This window comes from Pistacia vera, unplaced genomic scaffold (assembly GCF_008641045.1).
Source record: "Pistacia vera cultivar Batoury unplaced genomic scaffold, PisVer_v2 Contig1141, whole genome shotgun sequence".
In the NCBI taxonomy this organism is placed as follows: domain Eukaryota; kingdom Viridiplantae; phylum Streptophyta; class Magnoliopsida; order Sapindales; family Anacardiaceae; genus Pistacia; species Pistacia vera.
The window spans coordinates 110267-135166 of record NW_022195184.1 but is presented as its reverse complement, the minus strand read 5'-3'; the positions used below and the strand labels follow the sequence as shown (position 1 = coordinate 135166).

At 34.6% G+C, this 24900-nt stretch overlaps 1 protein-coding gene and 1 pseudogene across 1 annotated transcript; one reads left to right on the top strand and one right to left on the bottom strand.

The window, feature by feature from the left end:
* The first annotated feature begins 1097 nt into the window (after positions 1 to 1097).
* LOC116144637 (proteinaceous RNase P 2-like) lies at positions 1098 to 5646 on the top strand. The gene is made up of 6 exons (XM_031430088.1): positions 1098 to 1956; positions 2836 to 2937; positions 3056 to 3231; positions 3527 to 3647; positions 4577 to 4645; positions 5086 to 5646. The coding sequence occupies exons 1-6, from the start codon at positions 1300 to 1302 to the stop codon at positions 5269 to 5271; spliced, it is 1311 nt and encodes a 436-aa protein (XP_031285948.1). The 5' UTR covers positions 1098 to 1299; the 3' UTR covers positions 5272 to 5646.
* A 6400-nt stretch (positions 5647 to 12046) lies between these two features.
* Positions 12047 to 24900, bottom strand: part of LOC116144664 — a 36720-nt pseudogene continuing 23866 nt past the window's right edge.

The window sequence follows — 24900 nt, the reverse complement described above, 5'->3', positions numbered from 1 at the left end:
CTAATTAAATATTATTTTTTAATATTAATTATTATTTATATTATATAACCCCCCTGCATTTAAAAACTTAGCAAAAACAACCATTTAATAAAAGTTTAGAAAATCAACAAAGCACCCCCACCAATTCAACCATTGCCTGCCGCCGGCAACCATCGTAGGTTGCCAACAGCCGGCAACCTAACGGCGCACGAAAGGTAGGAAATGGCCTCCGTGCGCCGTATGGCCATTTCCGACCAAAGATCTAGCCGAAAATGACTAAACGTGACAGATCTGGCCGTCGACGGCCAGATCGATATAGGATCTGGCCATGGACGGCCAGATATCTGGCCAGAAATGGCCATATCGGCGCATAACAGCCATTTTCGGCCTTCCATGCGCCGTTTCGGTGGTGGCAGTGGTTGGCTGCAATGGTGGTTGTCGGCAGCAGGTGGGTGGGGTGGTGGCTTGGGTAGACTGCAATTTGTTTTGAATTCAATGGTAATTTTATCAAAAAAGTTAATTAATTAAGGTGAAATAGTAAAAGTCATATTTATGTAAATAAATTTAAAAATAAGGGCATTATTGTCCTTAAAATTTATTAATAAAGAATAGAATTGTAACAAAAAAAAGATTACCTTGATAATTTTAGAATACCTAAGAAAATAGAGATAATCAGATTACTTCAAATATTACCAACAGTAACTACTATTGGTATTTGAAGATTAACAGAATTTTATATTACCTGACAACCAAACGTGATAATCAAGTAATATAAGATGACATAACTCTAGTAATCACATGTTACTCTTAACCAAACACCCCCTTATATTGTTTAGTGATGGAGTGAGTATTTTTTATTTATTTATTTAATAGACAGTTAAGAAAATATATAAAGATATAAATTTGTATTTTTTTTTTGGTAAAAATGAGTAAATTGCATTACAAGGGCAGTACACCAAAACAGAGGGATAATGAAACCAGAAGTCCAGACGCATCACACTTCTGATTTAATTAGGGTTCTCAAACCTCCCTAAAACCTTTCACGAAAAATCAATGGAAAACACCACAAACCATTCAAGACCCAATAAAAAAAGAAAAACCGGCCAAAACCCTGAAACCACTTTCCTTGTTAACCTTCAGTCATGCTCCAAATCCAAGGACCTCCAAACTGCAATTTCCTTATACGAATCAGCTCTCTCTCAGAACCTCCGTCTTTCCCTCCACCACTTCAATGCTATTCTTTACCTATGTTCAAACTTCATCACTGATCCATCATCTAAAGACTCCGCTATCGATTATGGGTTTCGCGTGTTCAATCACATGCTATTAAGTAACGTCAACCCAAACGAGGCTTCGGTCACGGCTGTTACCAGGCTGGCGGCGGGCAGAAAAGATGGTTGTTACGCTTTTGAGTTGATTAAAAGAATGAATAAAGAGTTTAATATTGTTCCGAGGTTGAGAACATATGATCCGGCATTGTTCTGTTTTTGTGAAAATTTAGAGGCTGAGAAGGCCTATGAAGTGGAAGAGCATATGGGTTTAATGGGGCTAAGTTTGGAAGAGCCGGAGATCGCGGCATTGTTGAAAGTGAGCTCGGAGACTGGGAGAGGAGAAAGAGTTTATGGGTACTTGCAGAAGTTGAGGAATAGTGGAGGGTGTGCGAGTGAAGAGACGGGGAGAGTTATTGAGGATTGGTTTTGTGGAGAAAAGGGTAGTGAGGTTAAAGGAGTGAGTTGTGGTGTGGGAATGCTGAAAGAAGCGATTTTGAAGAACGGAGGAGGGTGGCATGGGATAGGGTGGATTGGGGAGGGCAAGTGGTTGGTGAAGAGAGGGATTGTGGATGAGATTGGAAAGTGTTGTTGTGGTGAGCAGTTGTGTTGTGTTGATACTGATGATATGGAGACTGAGAGGTTTGCGCTGTCGATTGCCGGATTGGCTATGGAGAGAGAGGTCAAGGCTAATTTTAGGGAGTTTCAAGTGAGTGGTTCTTTTTCCCTATTTCAATGCGTATTGTCATGTTGAGGTTATTTTGCTGTAAATTTGTTGCTTGGAATTGTTATTATGCCTTTTGAGAATAGAATAAATGTCAAATGGAACAGTCATTTAAGGGATCAGTATTTGATATTGGCTGGTTGAATTTGGTGATTCTGTCACTGCATGGTTTGATACTTTAGCTTTCCATTTTATAGATTTCTTGAAATCTATGGTCTATGGCATTGAAAAATTCAAATATACTTTGCTTTCAGTTTTCAACGCATGCCCATTACAATGAAGAAAAAGAAAGGAATGAAATTAAGGGCTCCTTACTCTTTCTTGGGAACAGAGATATGCATTTTTATGTCTCTGTACAGCAGCAGGATATATGGGTGAATTTTTTTTTTTTTTTAAATCACCGAGGTGTTCACTCCAGTTTGTGCGCATCTCAACTAATCCTCGAGGTCCTTGAACTGCTGGCCTAGTAAGAGCCCCAGTGGCCACCCCTATTAGTGTTTGGGGGACTCGAACTTAGGAGCTCATGAAACCTCCTTTTGCTCTTTTACCATCAGGCCACCCAGTGATGGTTTATATGGGCGAACTTTGATAACCTACTGAAATACTTTCTTAAGTTCCTCAGCTTTTGAATCTTGAGTGATGAGTTTCCGAATTTTATACAAAAAATCTATAAACTGGTCAGCCTCAATAAGTGGTAAATAAATTATAGAATTAAGTAAATTTCGATCAGCTATAGAATATTGCATTTTCATTGCAAATCATAACGTTGCTTTATGTTTATATAAGTTCTCCTTTATTCTGTATTATCAACACTCTTCCTCTGCTTTTCCTTATTAATCTTTTAATTTTATTTTCTTTCTAAAGGATTGGCTGGAAAAACATGGTGATTATGAAGCTATTCTGGATGGAGCTAATATTGGGCTCTACCAACAGAACTTTGCTGAGGGAGGATTCAGCATTCCTCAGGTTGTACACCTAAAGTTGATGATTTGTTTTTATTTATCTCATGTTTTGCTTGGCCCTTTGCTAACTGTATATTTCTCTAATGCATTACATTTATGCTTTGAAAATTGCAATAGAGCAGCTTGATGCTGTTGTGAAAGAACTGTATGATAGAAGTAATAATAAATGGCCCCTTGTAATCTTGCACAATAAACGTCTTCGGTCACTTTTGGAGAATCCTTTCCACAGAAAGCTAGTTGAGGAGTGGATGGATAAGGGTGTTCTTTATATGACACCTCATGGTTCCAATGATGACTGGTATGCATCTCTAATGCATTTTTGCTTATTTCATGTGTGGCTAAAGTACTTATGATCTGAATTTTGACATTCTTTTGTTGCAACTTTTCCATCAAACTCAAGCAACATCATTACTCATGCTTCCTTTGCCCCTTTTAAGTTCTGGATGCATACATATTCCTTTCATGATGAGTGAGCTGTTTAAATGATTAATTTAATGAAGCTGAGTCCTGCCTTTTCCTAGTAGTTCATGTTTTTTCGCATTAACTATTACTGGTACATTGATCAAAGATTAATAAATGCCCCTTCAATTCAGGTATTGGCTATATGCTGCTGTCAAACTCAAATGTTTGCTTGTGACGAATGATGAAATGCGTGATCACATTTTCGAACTCTTAGGAAGCAACTTTCTTCAAAAATGGAAAGAAAGACATCAAGTATGTGCATCCTTAATACCTTAGACAGTTTATACTCAGTTAATTCTCAGGTTTATTATGTTATTTCATTTGTCTCTGTCATTAATCTTCCTTTCTTTTGTTTTTTTATGGTAAGTTGTGCAGTTGAATTTTTGAGAATTCATAAAGATTTCTATTGGTACCATAGATATATAACGCCTAAAGCTCTTGATGAAAATCATGCAATGGTTTGGTGATTTATCGGGTCTTCTCTAGCTGAATAATTTCATTTCTTATAAGTTTTGTAGAACAACATAGGTGTATGTTAGGATATGATCACAATACATGATATTTCTTTTATTAAAATACTTGTTTTAATGTAGAAACATACCCACTGTATTGATTTTGGTCTTCTATATAGAGCCATGAAAGGTGATCCTATTCGATGATGAGTGGTTTTATTGGTCAAAGTTGTCCTGGATAAGACTTTTTTGATAGTACACCGTGGTTCTATCTAATAGCTTTGTATGCCCCTTTTGGTTGCTTGGTGAAGTCACATCCTGCAAGTGAAGGCATTTAATACTCCATTCTTTTTTCGTAGGGGATGGGAGAGAGGAAGTTTGTCAATGATTCTAGTGAATAAGACTTATTTTATCAAGGGTTAAATGAAAAAAGATAAAAGTGTCATCGTATTTTCAATGAATTTAAGGTTAAACCTATTCTTTATTTATTCATCTGAAGAGCGATAAAGTTACATGCATATTGTTCTATGTTTCCTGTGAAGTAAGTTACTTAGTCATGCTTTTACAAACTTGTTCTAAATGATATTGAATAGGTGGTAGTTGTACTATTTTGTAAGGATCTCAAAGTATCCTGATTCCATTTTCAGTTTTCATGACTTGTAACTTTGATTTTGTTAGAACAATCAGGTGGGGATTTATTTTCATTAAACATATTCCTGCAAATTTCAGGTCCGATATACTTTTGTGAAAGGTAATCTGAAACTTGAGATGCCACCACCATATTCTTTCGTGATCCAGGTATCATATATTAATTGTCACTGCAGCTTCGTTTAGTAGCCTGTTCTGCCCACAGTTGTGCTGAAGTCATGACAATTTTATGAAACCTGCTAAAAGCTTTTCCTTTGTTATTTGGATAAGTTATGGTTTTAATGAAAGAAGATTTGGTTTTGGAAATAACTTCTACCCAACGATAGAAAAGATGCTGGAATGTTAACATGCCATGATGTGCTTGTTTTAGTATGATAGTTCACTAAACTTTAAAAGAAAAGCATGTTTAAAGTTTTTAGCCTCTCTGTTTACCTCTGAAACCTTGCACTAAACATTGAATTGATTGGATATTGTTTTGAACGCCACGTCAAATTCATTTTTACTGCATAAATATTTGATGTTATTTTCATCGAGATATAGGTTTTATTTATATTTTTATACATAGTGATGACTTCCAATCTGCGTTTCAGGAATCAGAAAAAGGATCATGGCATGTGCCCATAGTAGCAAAAAGCAACAATGAGTCTACGCAAACATGGCTGTGCGTTACCAGACCAAGTGTATTTAAATCACATGACCAAGAATTGGCGACCATGGGAACGTCTGAGAAGGGTCATGTTCTGTGCTGTAACAGTGAAATTTTGAAGTCACAATGAAAATAATGGTAGTTATGATTCTGATAATACTAGCACAGGTACGAAGCATATATAAATTACAAGAGCTATTTAAAAAGGAAATCGAAGGTCAGCATTTCCCTTGTCGGGTGCGTTTTTTCTCACAACCAATGCTTATAGGAAGCTTGCTTTCATATGACAAGCAGCTCTTGCCTGTTTATTTAAGTTATAAGAATTTTTCTGAGCACAATGTTCTTCAGTTTCGAATGCTGATATGCGCCAACCCAACTGACAACCCTTTTATTCCTGTATTTTGGTCTGGTTACTGTACATTGCATAAGCTCATTCCAAATAATTTTTTTTCTTGTTCCGAAAGAAATGTTTGTTTTTGAAACAATAATTTGTTACACGTAGTTATAGAGGATCACGAACTCTATATTTAAGTACTCGGAGCAGTTTTTACTTGAAACTCTGGGAATGGTAATATATCTATTATTTTGTTAACACAATTTACCACTCATTAAATTTTATCTTAAATAATACGTAATATAAATCAATTGCGTGACACCAAAAATTTGGCAGTAAATTCGTGTAAAAGTTTTTCCTTTAGAGGCTCAGAGATCTTAGTGTAATTGACATTTGCTGGTAGCATCCAAAGGATCTTCAAGTTTCGTTTTATGATATTTAATATTACATAAAATATTGCAACCAAAGGATCAGAATGCTTATGTTCCTTATTTCTTGACTGCATAATTTACAAGTTTAGGGATATAATAAGTATCACCACTGGAAAATTAAGTATAAGCCTACGCAGACTGCGTCACCCGTCAATGTCAAACGATGTTGAGAAACCTGTTGGAAACACTTGTCATTTCCATCTCAATACGACACCAAAAAGCATCAATTTCCTGTTATTATCATTCGTAACTTCTCTGGATTTGTGTCATCAAAGCTGTACAATTAACAAAGCAATCTAAATGTAAATTTAGGTTTTTATTTTTTTCACTTGTGAAACGTGATAACCGAGGTCCTTCTGTCAAATTAATAAAAGGAATGGAATAAATATAAAATTAGAATGAGTGGATATAGATATACATGTAGGGCTTGTAATGTATAGTTCTGCCAATTGCATTGCCAATTTGATTTTCCAATCAAGATCACAGCTAATTTCCTTATATATTTGGTCAAAAACTGAACTCTTCACTTTCAGTATCTTCAAATGAGAACATATAAAATTAATGTGAAAAACAAATTACAACCCATCAGGAATGGGACAGTGATTGACAGGTACCTGACGTTAATTTTTTTTTTTTTCTTAAATGTTAATTATATATACAAGCATAATTAAAACAAACCTTTAGTGGCACATTTCTGATACCAATGTTTATGTGGAATCTAGTTGATATTTTCAATATTTTGAACTTGTCGAGTCCTGTAACTGGCTTCCCATTTTTGTTAATCAATGGATGTTTAGTGAAATACTGAAAGCTAAACTCTTGATGATTTGACAAGTTTGTAGGGTTTCTGATAAATGATTTGAGAAGAGTGTTTGGCATTTGCCATAGTCATAGCTATGATCATTTGATTTACCACCATGTCTGGTGGTATGATCTGCATGGTTATGATTCCCTGAATTTAAAGTTTGGAAAAGTGCAAGGAATATATATGGTACAAACATAAGGTTAAACCATATTACATGGATTTTGTTTAAAGGTATGTAAATTCATACATAAGAGTTGACCTACAAAATCGAGGATGGTATCAGGATTGCCAGGCAAGAATTTTAGTTCCCTTCATCGTAACCAAGAATTGGCCCATCAATTGTTCCGTTAACGACCAAAATAAAAAACTTAATGATGACAATGAAGTGCTATATCTTCAGATTTACATGGTTCCTATTTCCTGTGAAGATTGATGAATTAACTTCTCAAAATGGAATCTAAATTATAGAAAAAAAATATATAATTATTTTAAATATTTCTTATGATGACACCTCACGCCCTTGATCCAAACTGGAAATGGTTCAGCATAGTTACGGGTTATCATGGTGGGGCGAATTATGACAAAGGGCATATCATCTCTATAAAATAATAAAATCTAACATCATCTCTCCCATTGCCTTTGTAATTACATATGTGTTTGGGCATCCCGTACAATGTTGCCCTGTTAAAAGAGTAAACTATTTTTACTAAGGGTCCATTTGATTCGAGGTCATAAAAGATTACGAGGGTAATCTTCGCTCAATTTTCAAGATTCTTTTATTTAGTTTGCAAATAATAAATTAGTATGGGTATCTTTTATTACAAATAATGTTTATTGTTGGTTAAATAAGGGGTAATTAGATACCCTCCCTAGGAGGTGTTATTAAAAAATTATCAGGTAATTTAATTTTTATACTTATTTTGCCCTTAATTAAATACCATTTTGGACACAATGACCCTCGATCAAATGTCTAACAAATAACTATTACCTAGAGCCCCTATATTTGATAATTTAGCTAAAACACCCTAGGTACAAAAAAGTTTAAAAGTTAACAAAAATACTCACAACCACCCATAACCAATGTCAACCACTGGCGGCAATCGTCGTAATGACGCACGACCGGTGGGATCTGACAATTCGTGTACAGATAAGGCCGTTTCTAGGGTCGTGGATCTGGCATTTTCACTGTCAAATCTGTGGTCGTAAACAGTCAGATCTGGTAGTTTCTGGCTATGGATTCGGAAACGGCCTTACCGACACACGATCGGTTAGATCCCACCGGTCATGCGCCATTACGATGACTGCCAAAGGTGGTGGTTGGCTATTGGTAGTGGCTTAGGGTGGGCGGGTGGGTGGGGGTGATTTTGCTACAAGTTAAAGTTTTATATAGCTGGGGTGTTTTAGTAAAATCTCAAATGTAGGGGGTTAAAAGAAATGATTCAAAAAATAATATTATATTAATATTTAAAAATGAGGGCAATTTAGTAATCTATATAACATACCCACTCATTTATCCTTTCAACCAAACATATTAATATAATATACTCACCAATTTATTCGAACCAATCAAACACATTTCCCTAAACATTTTTAGTAATCTTCAAGGTGATCTATCTTTCTATTAATATAAAATCCCTCATAATAAAACCTTATATGAACCAAACACACCCATATGATTATGTACTTGTCATCAGTGTTGAGTTATTATTAATATATAAAAAATGATCTTTTCCATACTTTATTTGAGAATGTTACATGAATGTTAAGGCACCATATCTCAAAGCTTGATGAATAATTTTATCAGGTTAATAACACTTCTTGTTCCAAACTATATTGTGCGCAACACCAATTTGACTTGAGAAAATAGCCGTTGGTATAACAAATACCTTACCTTCAAACAAGCTCAACTTTGTGGCCGATCAATGGACGATTATCTTGGTGAAATGATGCCCGTTTATGATAAGCTTATGATTTACCTGTTGCTAGAAAAAAACTATGTTCTACTGTGATAATAAATCACAATACAAAAAAATCAATACGATTACCTACTCATCTTTTTCCAAATTAATTTTCTTCATAATGCTAAGGTGACTCAATATTTATTTACTTAATTGATAATGATAGCATTAATGATTTACCATTTTAAATACTTTGGAGAACTTTTCTTCAATTAAGAAAAATTCAATAATCAAATGGGATTTTGATGAGTTCCCTTTTGCAAATACTGCATGAGTAATATTAATAAATTCTTTTTCCAATTAGAAATTTACATGACAATTCGTGAAACGAAAACTCATGACTCTTATTTCAAAGATGGTATTTTAATTACAGGGTAGGTTGTATAGACGACGAATTGAAATGGGGTCTTTCAATGGTTATGCTATGTATATGTTCTCTTCTAAACTTTCTAGAATAAATAAGATTTTCAAGCCAATCTGACATTCAATTGGTGAAACAGGAGAACTAAGAATATTATTAATTATTTATCCCAAATTTGGATCTCAAGTTTAGATTCCATACGGTATTAATTGATCAGTGTCACATTATGATTCTTTTAAAAAAAAATTAAAGATTTTTAATTCTTTTTACTAAACTATAAACTAAATTGTTTTCTAGAAATCCTTTTAAGCAGGTCTTGAATGATTCCAAGAAAAATATCGATGACAGTTAGATTATTGTTTCTGTAGTTTTTTGATAAAGTGATTGTCAATGAAAAGAAATTTGATTTTACGCCTACCTTCGAGTTACAAACTCATTTCCCTTTAGTTATTAAGTAATAGTCCGTTGTTAATATCTCATCAATGCAAGGGACGTTGGTGTTATCCTACTAAACTAACAAAGAAATGTTATGGTCAAAACATATCAATACAATGTGTCAACCCAAGTTGTCGTTGAACAATTTTCGGCCATTTCTTCAAAACTATAATATGTAAATAGTAAAAGGAGAAGCTACATGCACTATATTCGGCACACCACTCCTACTTATAAATAAGTTGTTCAATTATTTTCTTATACCTACATAAAGACAAATCTAAGAATATCCAAAAAGAAGGAAAAAAATGAGTCCTTTTAACAAGGTTATCTTGTCAGTAACTCTTCTTTTGCCATACTTGATTTTGAGCAATGCCAAAATAATTGTTAATATAACTAATCTTTTACCTACAATGCCAAAGAAATTCCTTACTTTTCATTGCCGATCAAACAATGACCTTGGCGTAAAAGTGCTCGGTTTTGAAAAGTCTTGGCATTTTTAGTTCAATAAGCAATTCTTCGAATCAACTGTATTTAGATGCAACTTTTTGTGGCCTGGCAAAAATCATACCTTCATTATTTATGATTTTGGTTGAGATTCTTTCACGTACTGTGATTGATATATAAAATATAGTTACTATATAACGGTTTTGTTTCATGTCTACAACGAAGTCTAGGAGCGGAGCCTATCTGTTGTTCATGGGCTTCATGATAAAGAATGCTCTTATTTACGTGTGTGTGTGTGTGTGTGTGTGTGTATAACTCTTAAGTTGAATTAATCTTCAGATTGATGAGGGCATTGGACTTTTTAGATGGCCAAACTTCACAAGTTCGTCTATGAATTTGCTGTTAACATAATTGTAATGTGAAAGAGGTAAATTAGGTCGTACAAAACTTTAAGGGTTTTACTATGAAGCAGAGTGGCATAGTTGTTTCGCGTTCAATCATTGTTGGTGTATGGTCATTTTTTCCTTAGGCACAATGCGAAGCAACAACACATATTTATAACCTCAAGAGGTTGACCTGACGGTCAAAGAAGTTTGCTCCCTTCATTGAGTTCCAAGGTTCGAACCTTGGAACCACCGATCACATTGTGACTTACCTAGTCCTTTGGGCTTGTAAGGTGTTTAATAGATCACAATGATTAGTTGAAGTGCATGCAAGTTGACTCGGATCACCCAGTTACAAAAAAAAAAAAAAAAAAAAACATTACATATTTATTTAATAGCAAGAAGCCAAACTTGAAAGGATTGTTTGCTTGTTTTAGTATCCTTTCTATAATACTAATTAATGAATGATTTATTTGTTTAACCCATGCATGCATGTTTTCTTTTTTCCTTTCCGTTTCAGTAAAAAGTTATGTTGTTAAACTTACTATTTAGTTTTCCTTAGTTGGCTTTTGATCTTTTGGTACATAATAATTAATTTTATTTTTTTAGTGAATCTAGCATTCCAATTTTAGTTCAAATTTTATGTAAAGAGAATTTTCTTTTCACATATACATTATCTGTTTGCTAAAGAGAATTTATACGAGTGTCTCTTATGCTAGTAGCAAAAGAACAGTTCATTCTTTAACGTTTAAACCTTTGGATGTCTATATCCTTCATGGTTGAGATAACTTCCTTTTGAATAGCATCTTCCGCTTGAAGTATATTTAAAATTTTCTCCATCAATGTCCTTTCAGCTTTGATATCCAATTCACGCATACTTTTTGAGTGTTCCACCATTGTAAACTCGGTTTTCTATTACAAGTCTCTGATTATTAATATATTTACTTCAGTCCAATGCAGTGTGTTAGACGCAACCTTTACTCATTTTCTCACGTCATCTCTCTATTTTTAATTTTGAATCTCCCTGGTCATTTCTCATATTTTGTCTTTTTGTTTCTTCCTAATTATAACAGGAGGAGAATAAAAAGGCACCCAACAATTTAGAAAACAAATTTTATTTATATATATACTAATGACAATGGTTGGATACTCACTTCTTTGTTTAGAATACTCTATGACTTAACATGTATTATTGGGGTGAGTTATATCTAGCAATCTTGTGTGGGAGTCTTAAGAGAGACAATTAACTTACCCACAGAAAAAAAAAAAAAAGGTTTGAGAACCAGTCATAACCACAAGGGGAATATTATTTGGTTTTAGGACAACATTAATTCGTGTGCCGCCTCTCCGTGAGCACATGTTAGAATTAGACATATTATATTGTTGTATGATCATAAAATATTATTTTGTAAACACAATTTGTCACTCATAAAAGTTTAGGTTTTAAATTTTATTTTAAATAATTGGTAATATATAGAAATAAAATTGCATTTGCGTGACACCATTAACAAGAAGAAAATCCTGCAAAATTTTCTACCATGGAGTTGTTGAGATTCTTGACCTCATTGCTTATACCACGTTCCTGATAAACGAATTAGCTGTACTTCTGAAGTGAAAAGTTGTAACATAAACAAATTGAATTTTAGTGCAACTGACATTTGTAGGTAACATCCAAGGATCTTACGTTACACATGACATTTGATATTACATAATATAAAATGAGAGTAAGTGAACCAACAAAAGGACCAGGATGCTTATGCCACGTATCTCTTGAGTACATATTTTAAAAGTCCAGGGATATGAGTATTAAGAATGTAGTCCTCCCAATCAATGCATTTCGGATCAAAGTTAAATGCATCAACTTTCTGTTCAATCGCAACTTCTCTGAGTTAAGTGTCATCCAAACTGTAGAATTAAGAAGCAAATTAATGATGCATTTAGGCTTTTGTCAAATAAATAAAGGAATTAGAATACATAACGACTAGATATACGGTATAACCTCTATAAACTAATAACCTTCGGACTATATAAATTCTATAAATTAAAAGAGGTATTAATTAATCAATAAATTAATAATTTATAGAATGTATTTACGATTCGACGAACACACATTTAATCAACTAAAAATTCATTGTATTTTACTAATCTAATCAATTGAATATGAATTAATCCACTAAATATACATTAAAGCATTAATTTAAATTCATTGTACTTATCTACTTAATTAATAATATTCATTGTATATAATAAATTCATTACTTAATTAAATAATATTCATTGTATATAATGACATTAATTTGCTTAAATGCATTCAACAAATAAACAAAGAGTTTTGATCTTGTACACCCTTTATAGATCCAACCCTATACAAACAGTTAGTAGGTAGTTTGGTTTATCTCATTGTCACTCAGCTTGACATCGGTTATGTTGTTCATATTGTTAGCCAATTCATGTCTGCTCGACGCTCCACCCATTATACCGCTATCCTGCGGATTTTGCATACATCAAAGGCACTCTCTATATGGGTCTCTTCTTTTCTTCTTATTCCTCACTACAGTTGCGTGTTTATTCTGATGCTGACTGGGTAGGGGATCCTACTGATTAACGTTCCACCATTGGGTATTGTTTCTTCCTTGGTGACCCACTCATCTCTTGGTGAAGTAAGAAACAATCAGTTGCAGCTTGATTTAGCATAGAAGCCGAATATCGTTCCTTAGCGGATACCACTACCGAACTACTTTGGCTCCAGTGGCTCCTAAAAGATATGGTTGTTTCTCATTCCTCTGTCGTTCCTATTCATTGTGACAATCAGAGTGCTATACAGATCGCTCATAATGACATCTTCCATGAACGCTCTAAACACATTGAGATTTATTGTCACTTCATTCACCACCACATCGTACAAGGCACTGTTGACTTGTTATTTGTCCGCTCTGTTGATCAATTTGCCGATGTCTTCACAAAAGCTCATCACCTTGGACGATTCCCGGAGTTAGTTTCCAATCTCAAGTTGGAATCTACACAATCACCTTAAGCTTGAGTGGCGGTGTTAGCCACAATCAAGCAAAGCTTTATTTTAGCCATTAGCATGATTCTAGCATGTATTGTAAGTATAAATAGAACTCTTCTACATTGGAAAATATACACTTGAAATAAAATTTCATTCTTTGCCTTTCTCTCTAGAATTCTAACATGGTATCAAAGTCCAGGTTAGGACAGTGAGTTGCTATTTCTATGGTTATATGTATGTTTAGGAAAATTTTGTCACAAAGACGATAATAGTCTAAGGAGGCTAGGTTTTAAGTGGGACTGTTTGTGACCCATCTAATTTCTTCGGAATTTTCCTAGTGCATATTAAATCATATTAGCATAGCACTTACTACTATCTTGGATTACTACTCTACGCCATCTAGGACCCTTGCCTTTGCCATTACGGTCCTCTGCCTTTGCCACGCATCTGCAATGCCTTGCCTTGTTAGCATTGCCATATGAGTGTTGACCTACTTTGTCAGTTGCTCCTTTGCCCTGTCATCATTGAACAAACAACAACTTCTTGCCAAGTCAGCAAAGCCACTTCAATAGTTTTTTTGCCACATCACATTATCATTGACTCGCCACATCAACAATGACTTTGCTCATACATGATCGATTTGCCTTATTCCAGCATCAAAATTCTTGTCTTCAATGGACAAAATAGAGATCCAATGTCCAATTTTCAGGATCTTAGATGGCACAAATTCTACACCTCATGGAGTCAAGGAATGCAATCTTTTCTAAAAGGACAAAAACTTTGGCGTTATGTGACTGGGATATTAAAACACCAGTTAAAGCAAACATTGAGAAGATGACAAGTTTAGCCAGAGACTTGAGATTGGGATAGCAACAATCACCAGATTATTACATGGTTCCGAAATTTTCTATTCCATCTATTCATCTCTAGTTTGGCCACTATGAAACTACAAAAGAAGTTTGGGATATGCTTGCCACTCGATTTACTACCAAGGGACTCTCTCATCAGTATCAACTCTGGTAGTCTCTACAACACATGAAGCAAGAGCCAACGCAGTCTATCACAAATTTCCATGCTCAAGTGCAAATTGTGTGGGATCAACTAGCTCAATCTGATCCTAGTTAGACATGCATTAAATATGCCACTCAATATGAAAGTATTGTGATCATGCGTTTGATCCAGTTTTTGATGGCTCTCACCCTAGAGTATGAGCCTACTCGATCCATGCCCTCATCGTATGCCTTTGCCAACTTTAGACACGACTCTTCTTTGAATTCAATCTGATGAGACTCAGTTTCACACCAAGGTATAAAAAAATCAGATGCAGTCTTATCACTATTCCTGATAAGCAGTTCACGTTCGTCCGACCAAACAGTCTGATTCACTTGTTTGCAATACTATCACCAAAATGGACATCTCATTCTTTATTGTCCAAGCATTCAGTGCAATTACTGCAAAAAGAACAATTATACTAAGTCTCGTTGTCTCCAGCTTGGAAAATTCAGATCTTCTTCACACGTTGCTGTCGTTGCCACTGAGACATCCCCAGCTCCATCCTAGCCTACCCTAGATATAGAGTCTCCATCCAGCCTAGCTTCATGATATAGGTCTCTTATTACAGGGTTTGTCCCATTCTTCTGGTTCTATACTGCCTTGTCCACCACTTCAAGTACTATTTCGTGATTCTGCTGTATTGTAATTATTGACTCCTGATTCATCTGTCAATCTGAGACATCTCTTAATTTAAATACACCTAACATTCATACTATAGACGGCTCTCATATGCATGTTAGTCATATAGGAACCCTCTCTACTCCAACTATGTCTCTACCTGATACTTTTTTTCATTCCAAAACTCGCTTATAATCTTGTTTCTGTCGGTCAATTGTGTGAAATTAGTCTTGACATTAACTTTTCTTCTCATGGTTGTCGTGTGCAGGATTTCAGATGGGTTAGATTTTGGGACAGGGCGTAAGTTGGAGCGCTTGTTCCAGCTCACCTTCATCCACCTTTCACCTTCTGAAGTATCTCCTTCCCTGTCAGTTGCGTCTACCTTATCCACTTCTCAATTATGGCATCTTCATTTAGGTCATGTTTCCTTGACTAACTTAGTTCACTTGTTTCCAGTGGTCGCCTTGGTTATAATAAACTTGAAACATTTGATTTTGTGTCATGTTTTTGTCCAGACAATTTGCTTTGCCTTAATAATAATGACTCGGTTTCTTATGCTTCCTTTGATTTAAACACATGATGTTTGGGGTCCTGCACCGACTTGTACTATAGGGAGGTTCACAATCTTTATCATTTTTATAGTGATTTTTCTCGTTTTACTTGGATATATCTCTTGAAAAACAAGTCTAAAGTCTCTCAAACATATAAAAACTTTGCGACCATGGTACTTACACAATATACCTAGAAAATAAAAATGCTCCGTACTGATAATGCCATGTATTGTGATTCTATCCTCAATGAATTTCTTCTTGCCAATGGAACTATCATTCAACGTTTGTCCTGGAACCTTTCTACAGAATGGTCGTGCCGAATGCAAACTTCGGCATATCTAGGATTTTGCCCTGGCTATACTTCTATCATTTCTTGTCCCGAATCATTTTGGAGAGAACTCGCTCTCACTACCGTCTTTCTCACAATTGCATGCCTTCTCTGTCATAGATATCAAACTCCTATGAGCGTCTTCTTGACTGCACTTCCAACTATGGTTTCTTAAAAGTGCTCGAGTGTGCCTGTTTCGTTCTTTTGCAGCTCCATGAGCGGTCCAAACTTGAACCGTGTCGATTTGTGTTGTTTCTTGGGATAGGTATAAACATAAGGGGTACGATATTGGAATCCCATCTCCAAATGCTTACATGTCTCCTATCATGTAGGGTATTTGGAACATATAATATTCTTTCTTTGTCAAAATTCCGTATCTATCTTCTTCCTATTACCCACTCTTTTACAAAATTATTTTCCATCTAATGCAAGTACTTCTTCTGAGCTTGATCATGTCATTCCTCCTATGCTTGCCCGATGATTTTGATCTTATGAGGATTCGACACTGTGGCACATTCTAATCTCCCGATGAGTCACATACTCTGGCTCTTTCGTGCTACTCGTGTAAGAGAACCTTTTACACACTTAGTAATTTCATTGTTTCTCAGCTATAGTCTCCTGCATGAGCCTCACACTTATTGTGAGGCTCGCTCTAACCCTCTTTGGTAGCAAGCAATGAACGAAGAGATCAAAGCTTTAGAAAAGACAAGGACATGGGAATTGGTAGATCTTCGCCAAATAAAATACTTGTGGGTTGTAAATGAGTCAACAAGATCAAAACTCTTCCAGATGGGTCTGGGAACGTTGTAAAGCCGTTTAGTGGCTAGGGTGTTTACTCAAGAGTATGAAATTGATATGAAAAGACATTTTCTCCTGTTGCACGTCTCACTTTAGTTCGAAGTTTATTGGCATAATAGCTTTAGAGCATGTTATGCACAAGCAGACACATAACCACATACAAACATGTGGGTTCAATTGACACCACTCAACTTTTAAAAAAAAAAAAAAAAAAAAAAAAATCTTTATATTTTATGAAATTTACAATTTGACCCTATAAAAATGAATATTAATTAAATTTTTTTTTAATTTTTCTCTCTTCTTTTTCCTCTTTTCTCTCTATATATTTTAGTTGGATACTCAAGAAAGGTACTTTTTGGACTACAAGGTAAGGTGATGCTCATTTTTTTTTTTTTTTTTTTACTTAACATTCTTTTCTTTAGCTTTCTTAATTAATAAAAGATCATGAGCTATGGATTTGTTGAGTTTAATAAATGGGTTCGAAATGGAAGATTAAATCTTATATTTGATGTGGGTTTTGATTTAGTCTTGTTTATGTTGAGGTATGAGTTAATTAATTGTTGTTTTAAGTTGGGTTTGATAAATTTTGATTAGTTATTAAGTTAATTTCGAATGGTTTTAAGAATTGATGAAACCCTAAGTTGTAAAGATTTGGGGATTTGGTTTAATTTGATATATTGGTTGATTGCTTTATATTAGAGTTGGATTTGATGAGGTGAATTTTATGGGTTAGTGAAATTGTTGGAAAATCCTAAGTTATGAATTGAATTTTGATAAATTAAGTGATATAGAAAGCGTTGAAAGAACATTTTTTGCAATGAAGATTGTGAAAAATCAACTACGAAACGAATGGGAGATCAATTGTTAAATGTTTGTCTTATACATATATTGAGAGAGAGATATTTGATGGAATTGTCAATGAAGCAATTATGCAATGTTTTCAAAATATGAAAAATCATCAAGGACAATTGTAAAAATGATAATTTGGATGTATAACTTTTAAAAGTCATTTATTTGCTTATTATCAATATATTTCATGTAAATTCATCATTTAGATGTTTTGAACCCACTCATTAAAAATCTGGTTACGAATTGCGCGTAGGAAAGCAGTCAAAGCATCAACAACACTCTATAATTTTTATTGCAATTCGAGAATTCAACCCCAAACTCAAGATGCAAAATGAAAAAATTTAGAGATAAGATCCAACAAGATTTAAATTTCAAGAAAAAACAAGTAAATAGAGTCATATTTTAATAAAATATTATAGTTAATTAGCAAATATTATTTTATTATATGAATGAGACCATAGAGTTATGTAAAGTTTTTCAGAAAAGTGTATTTTATTAATTTATCGAAATTATCAACTTAATCTACTAGCCTAAGTCAGGACCGTAAAAATAATATATATCATAGAGGTTATTAATTTATTGAGTATTATTTATAGAGATTATACTATATCGATACTCTATTAGTGTATATATAATTTCATCTCATCAATAGTCCACCACATCTCCAATAATTTGTACATTGTAACGAGATTTTTTGGGGATTAGGCTTCCAGAGTAATGAACAAAAATCCAGTTTCGGTCGTAAGATTCTACGACCATCTAAAATAAGATACCATGAAAACAAAGAGAACTCTTGAATGGTATTTGATTACCCAATCAAATGACAAGAAGATCCAAGATATTTGCACCAAAACTTGATTTGCTACATATTAATCAGTAGATTTTCTTGTTTTTATCCTTTTCTGTTTGGTTTATCTTTGCGAGATTCTTGTTTTGATAGTTGTATAAATATACTGATGTACATGCAATAGTAGCTATAGACTAAAAACAATTCTTTTATTCTTCATTTCTGGAAATGGTATCAGAGTAAGATTAAGTCTTACACTTTCTGTTTCATTGTTTCTCATTATCATAGCTGATCATGATTAAACAATCCTCTCTTTATGCACCATGAGTAAAATCCTGGTGCTAGTTTGGTTTCACAACCCTTAACTGATAGTGATGGTTATTATGGTTGGAAATGTTCAAACCTTTTAGTACTTGCTGCCAAAAACAAACATGGGTTTCTTGATGGGACTGTTTACAAACTAGCAAAAGAGGATCCTTCCTTTCTAGCATGGGGTCATGGCAATACAATGATACTTTCATGGCCATTGGAATTCCGTCTCTTATGAAATTGCTTCAAATGTGATGTCTCTGACAATGTTCTGAAAACCGGACCGGACCGTCCGGTCGGACCGGTTTGACCGACAACTGGCGGCAAATCCAGTCCAGTATATATGAAAAACTGTTATTTTGATTTAAATCGGATTGGATCGCTGTTGGACAGTCGGAATAGTGTTGAATCGTGGTCCAATCGCAGTTAAATCCCGTCGAATCGGCATCTTCGACGGAGGAAAACACCCCCATTCGACGTGACGGCTCTCCACAACCAAACCCATCCATTTTCAGTCGCCGTCGTCCAACCTTCGTCGCTAGCCGTCCACCTAAAGTTACGCGATGTCAGATTTCTTTGTTGATTTCGGCGAGTTCCAACGCCGATGGAACTCCCTAGCACCACCATCAGAGTCGCCGGCACCTACACATCAAAAGCCCTAAGATTCCAGCTTCAATTGGCTGTCGATCGTTGCTGCCGCCACCACTCACCAGAATCTTCTCGTGACAGGGGTGTTTTAGTAGATTTCAAATCTTAAGGGAGTATATAGGGGTGTTTTTTATGAATTTTAAACCTTCAGGGACTAAAATAGAATTTATAAATTACGGTCCAACCAACCGGTCAAACCAGAAACGGACCCTTGAACGGGTCATTGTCGGTCTGATTTTCAGAACATTGGTCTCTAGACATAGCCAAAGAGGAATGAGATGAGCTTTCTAATCGATTTACAATGTCTAATGCACCTCGTATTTTCAGATTAAGAAAGCCATTGCAAATTTGGCACATAACAACTTTCCAGTAACTACTTATCATACCAAGCTCAAGGGATTGTAGGATGAGCTCAGTACTTACACCACCAGATAAGGCTTGCAAACTTGTGAAGCCTCAAAAGCTCATCAAAAGATCTAGTGATTCAATTTTGATGGATCTGGATGATTCATACTCACAAATCAGGGGACAAATTTTACTCAATGATCCATTACCACTGCTGAGTAAAGTGTATGCGGTAATTGTACAAGAAGGCGTCAACAAGATATTTCATCCATAGGTCCTATTGTTGATTTGCAGCCTTGCTGAGCAGAGCTAATGCAGGTCAACATAAGCCAAACAACGTAATGTTAGGAAACTACATTGTACACATTGTGGAAGGGAAACCATACTATTGACAAGTGTTTTTTACTACACGGTTACCCTCTAAGATATAAATCAAACAGAATCCAATCATCTAGTAGCACATGTAGCCATGAATCTAGCCATTCTTGTCATCATGCTATTGCAACAATTATTGATCAAAAAGGTAAAAAGGAATCACCTTCAGTTCCTACACTTACCAGTTCACTCCAGAATAGTGTGAACAATTATTGGGTCTCCTCAAGTCTGCTAACTCTTATCTTATCTTCTGATTTCTCTATAGGCAACATACCCTACAATATGTCAGGTTTACCTTGCTCTCTTGTTGTTATTTCTGTTATGAACGCTTGTTCATACAACCTTAAATCATCATACAGGAGCTATTGATCACTATCATACACTCTCATTGTCTATTCACACTAATCTCAATTTTCTTCTAAGGTTCATTTAACTAATGGGGAAAAAGTTCAAGCTACTCATATTGGAACAGTTAAGTTATTTGATGATTGTTTCTTAACAACAATATTAGCGTATCATCTTTCCATTTTAACCTCCTTTCAATCAGTAAATATGTTCAGATTCAAAGCTTTCATTAACTTTGTCTCTTCTCATTACTATATACAGGACCTGGTGACATTGAAGATAATTAGACTAGGTAATGTGACAAATGGACTCTACTATCTGCTGGAATCTAGTTCTTTGAGTTTTCTAGAACTGCAAATTCATTTCCTCTTTTATCTTCAGTTAACACACCTTGTTAATTCTCTTATTTTTGAAAAAGATTTATGGCATCGTCATTTGGGCATCTATCTAACTCAAAACTTCTTTGTTACAATTTGTACTTCCAAAACCAACAAAGGCATTTCATACTTGCCACATTTGTCCCTTAGCAAAACAACAAAAATTGCCTTTTAATGCAAGCTATTCACACATCTAGAGCTTTTGAGTTGCTTCATGTGATGTTTAGGATCCTTACTCATTGTTGCTTTGGAGGATATAGATTTTTCTTAACTATTGAAATGATTATACTCTAGTTACATGGACTTCCTCAAGGCACAAAAATCTCAAACTCAACGTATTCTACAACATTTTGTTCAAATGATCTCCACACAGTTTTCTACCTTTATTAAGATCATACAATCAAACGATGGTTTAGAATTCGAATGAAAGAATTGTTTCAGTCAAAGGGAAATTATTCATCATTTGTCTTATGTGGAAACACCTCAATAGAAGCTATTGTTGAATAGACATCAAGATTTATTGAATGTTGCTCACGCTTTACTGTTTCAGCTTCATTACCGTTAAAATTTAGGGTGAAAGCATCTTGACTTACTTATCTTATAAATCGCATACCATCCTTAGTTTTAGGGGGCAAATCACCTTTTGAAATTCTATTTTCTACCTCACCCTCATACTCACATCTCAAAACTAGTTGTTTATGTTGCTTCTACTTTCATGCATAATATAACCAAGTTTGAACTATGAGCCAAACTTGTATTTTTCTTGGCTATCCACATGGTGTTAAAGGATATAAATTGTATGATATGACCAATCATATTGTTTTATCTCTCAAAATGTCATATGCCATGAGTCTTTGTTTCCCTTGCCACACAAAAAATACATCGTTGAACTACAAAAATTTGATTTTTGTGGGCCATGTCCTCTATACATATGACTTGTTTGATTTTTTCCTAGACAATATAGATCAGACCCTAGCAATTTAAAGATGATTAATCTCGAATGGCTACTAAGGTCCATCTAATCTATCTCCGAAAGTCCATCCATTTATGAACCTCATCCATTGTTGCAAACTTGAATCAGCAAAATTCAGCACCTTTGAATATAACACACTCTCTCCTACAGATTTGTACCTCCTAGAAGGTCAAAAAGAACCTAGCAACAACCAAGATATTGAAAGACTCCATGTCACTCTGTCCAATCCAAGGATCAATCAAACCATCTGGTGCTTTGTATGATGAATTTGAGGTGGGCCTAACTCTTCATCCAATAAGGTCTTGTGAATGAGATGATTACCCCTCTATAAACCAGTAGGCTTGAGCGTGCCTAGTCGGTGTGGGGCTCAACACTCCCCCTCACGGTCAAGTCCATATTGGGTCATGCCTATTGATGGAGGTAGGTGCTAGCTGTAACTCTTCACCCGCTACTCAAGCACTCAACTCAATTGGGCCTAGCTCTAATACCATGATAAAATTGAGGTGGGCCTGACTCCTCACCCAATAAAGTCTTGTGGAATTGGAAGATTACCCACTCTTATAAACCGTAGGCTTGAGCGTGCCTAGTCGGGTGGGAATCCAAATAGTATCCTCTTGCCTCTATTTATCTTATCATCGCTTGTCTCCTACACATAAATTTTTTCTTTAGCTATATCTAAACATTATGAATCTAAAAGCTATCATGAAGCTTGTAGTTTACCTCAGTGGCAGAATGTTATGGATTTAAAAATTAGAGCACTTGAGGATAACAATACTTGGACACTTACTAATTGCCATCTAGTAAAATCCCCATTAGGTGTAAATGGGTATACAAAGCTAAACACAATTCTGACGAAAGTATAGAAAAATACAAAGACGTTTGGTAGCTAAGGGTTATACTTAACGTGAAGGAATTGACTATTTTGAAACTTTTTCACTAGCTGTGAAAATAACAACAGTGCGTACTATACTTGCTTTAGCAGCAATTCATGATTGGTATCTTCATCAACTTGATGTTAATAATGTTTTTTTTGCATGGTGGGTTGGATGAAGAAGTTTATATGGCGATGCCTCTTGATTTTCATGCTACGAAACCATCACAAGTGTTGAAATTAAACAAGTCCCTCTATGGATTAAAGCAAGCTTCAAGACAATGGTTTGCCAAATCTTCAAACACTTTTTTGTCTAGTGGCTTTCAAAAATCGAGGATAGACAACTCATTGTTTATCAAAGAAGATGGTAACTTCTTTATTGCTTTATTGGTTTATGTAGATGATATTGTCTTAGTTTCAAATGACTCTCATCGAATTCAAGACTTCACTACATATTTAAATGCACAGTTCAAATTAAAGGATTTAGGTCCTTTGAAATATTTTCTTGGCTTGGAAATTTCTAGAGCTAAAAATGGGATTACTTTGTGTCAACGTAAATATGCTTTGGAATTGTTAGAGGAGACTGGTCTTCTTGCTGCCAGACCTGCTAAATTTCCTATGGATACATAGATTAAATTGTCAAGATTGGAGGGTGAATTGCTTACAGATGCAACGCAGTATCGAAGATTAATTAGACGATTGTTGTATCTAACTATCACAAGGCCGATTTGTCATATGCAGTTCAAACTCTTAGTTAGTTTCTTGCTGAGCTGAGAAAACCACATTGGGATGCTACTATAAGAGTTCTTCAGTACATCAAACTTGCTTTAGCACAAGGGATATTTTATTCTTGTCAATCACAAGTTCATCTAAAAGGGTTTTCTGATTCAGATTGGGTAGGTTGTATTGACATAAGGCGATCAGTCATATGGACATGTATTTTTCTTGGGAATTCTCTTATGTCATGGAAATCAAAAAAGCAAAAGACTGTCTCTAGGTCTTCTGCTGAAGCAGAATACAGAGCAATGAGTTCTACTGCATCTGAATTAGTATGGTTGCTGTAGCTACTTAGGGATTTATCAATTGAACATTCTCAACCAGCACTCTTATTTTGTGATAATTAGGTTGCCCTTCATATAGCAGCAAATTCAGTTTATCATGAACGTACAAAACACATCAAAGTAAACTGTCATTTCATTCGGGAGCTGATACAAAATGGTGCAATCAAAACTCATCATGTTTGGACTGAGAATCAATTGGCTGACATCTGCACAAAAGCACTTGGTTATCGACCCTTTTCCTCTTTACTATCCAAGATGGGTGTTAAGATCAAAAACTCTTCCAGATGGGTCTGGGGACGTTGTAAAGCACGTTTAGTGGCTAGGGGTTTTACTCAAGAGTATGAAATTGATTATGAAAAGACATTTTTCGTTGCACGTCTCACTTTAGTTCGAAGTTTATTGGCATAATAGCTTTAGAGCATGTTATGCACAAGAGACACATAACATACAAACAGGGGGTTCAATTGAACCCACTCAACTTTTAAAAAAAAAAAAAAAAAAAAAAAAATCTTTATATTTTATGAAATTACAATTTTGACCCTATAAAAATGAATTATTAATTAAATTTTTTTTTAATTTTTCTCTCTTTTTTTCCTCTTTTCTCTCTTATATTATTTAGTTGGATACTCAAGAAAGGCTACTTTTTTGGACTACAAGGTAAGTGATGCTCATTTTTTTTTTTTTTTTTTTTACTTAACATTTTCTTTTAGCTTTCTTAATTAATAAAAAGTCATGAGCTATGGTTTTGTTGAGTTAATAAATGGGTTCGAAATTGGAAGATTAAATTCTTTATTTGAGTGGGTTTTGATTTAGTCTTGTTTATGTTGGGGTATGAGTTAATTAATTGTTGTTTTAAGTTGGGTTTGATAAAATTTTGATTAGTTATAAGTTAATTTCGAATGTGTAAGAATTGATGAACCCTAAGTTGTAAAGATTTGGGGATTTGGTTAATTTTGATATATGGTGTGATTGCTTGATATTTAGAGTTGGATTTGATGAGTTGAATTTATTGGTTAGTAGAAATTGTTGGAAAATCCTAAGTTATGAATTGAATTTTGATAAATTAAGTGTAATTAGAAAGCGTTGAAAGAACATTTTTGCAATGAAGATTGTGAAAAAACAACTACGAAATCGAATGGGAGATCAATTGTTAAATGTTTGTCTTATTACATATATTGAGAGAGAGATATTTGATGGAATTGTCAATGAAGCAATTATGCAATGTTTTCAAAATATGAAAAATCATCAAGGACAATTGTAAAATTGATAATTTGGTATGTATAACTTTTAAAAGTACATTTTATTAGTTA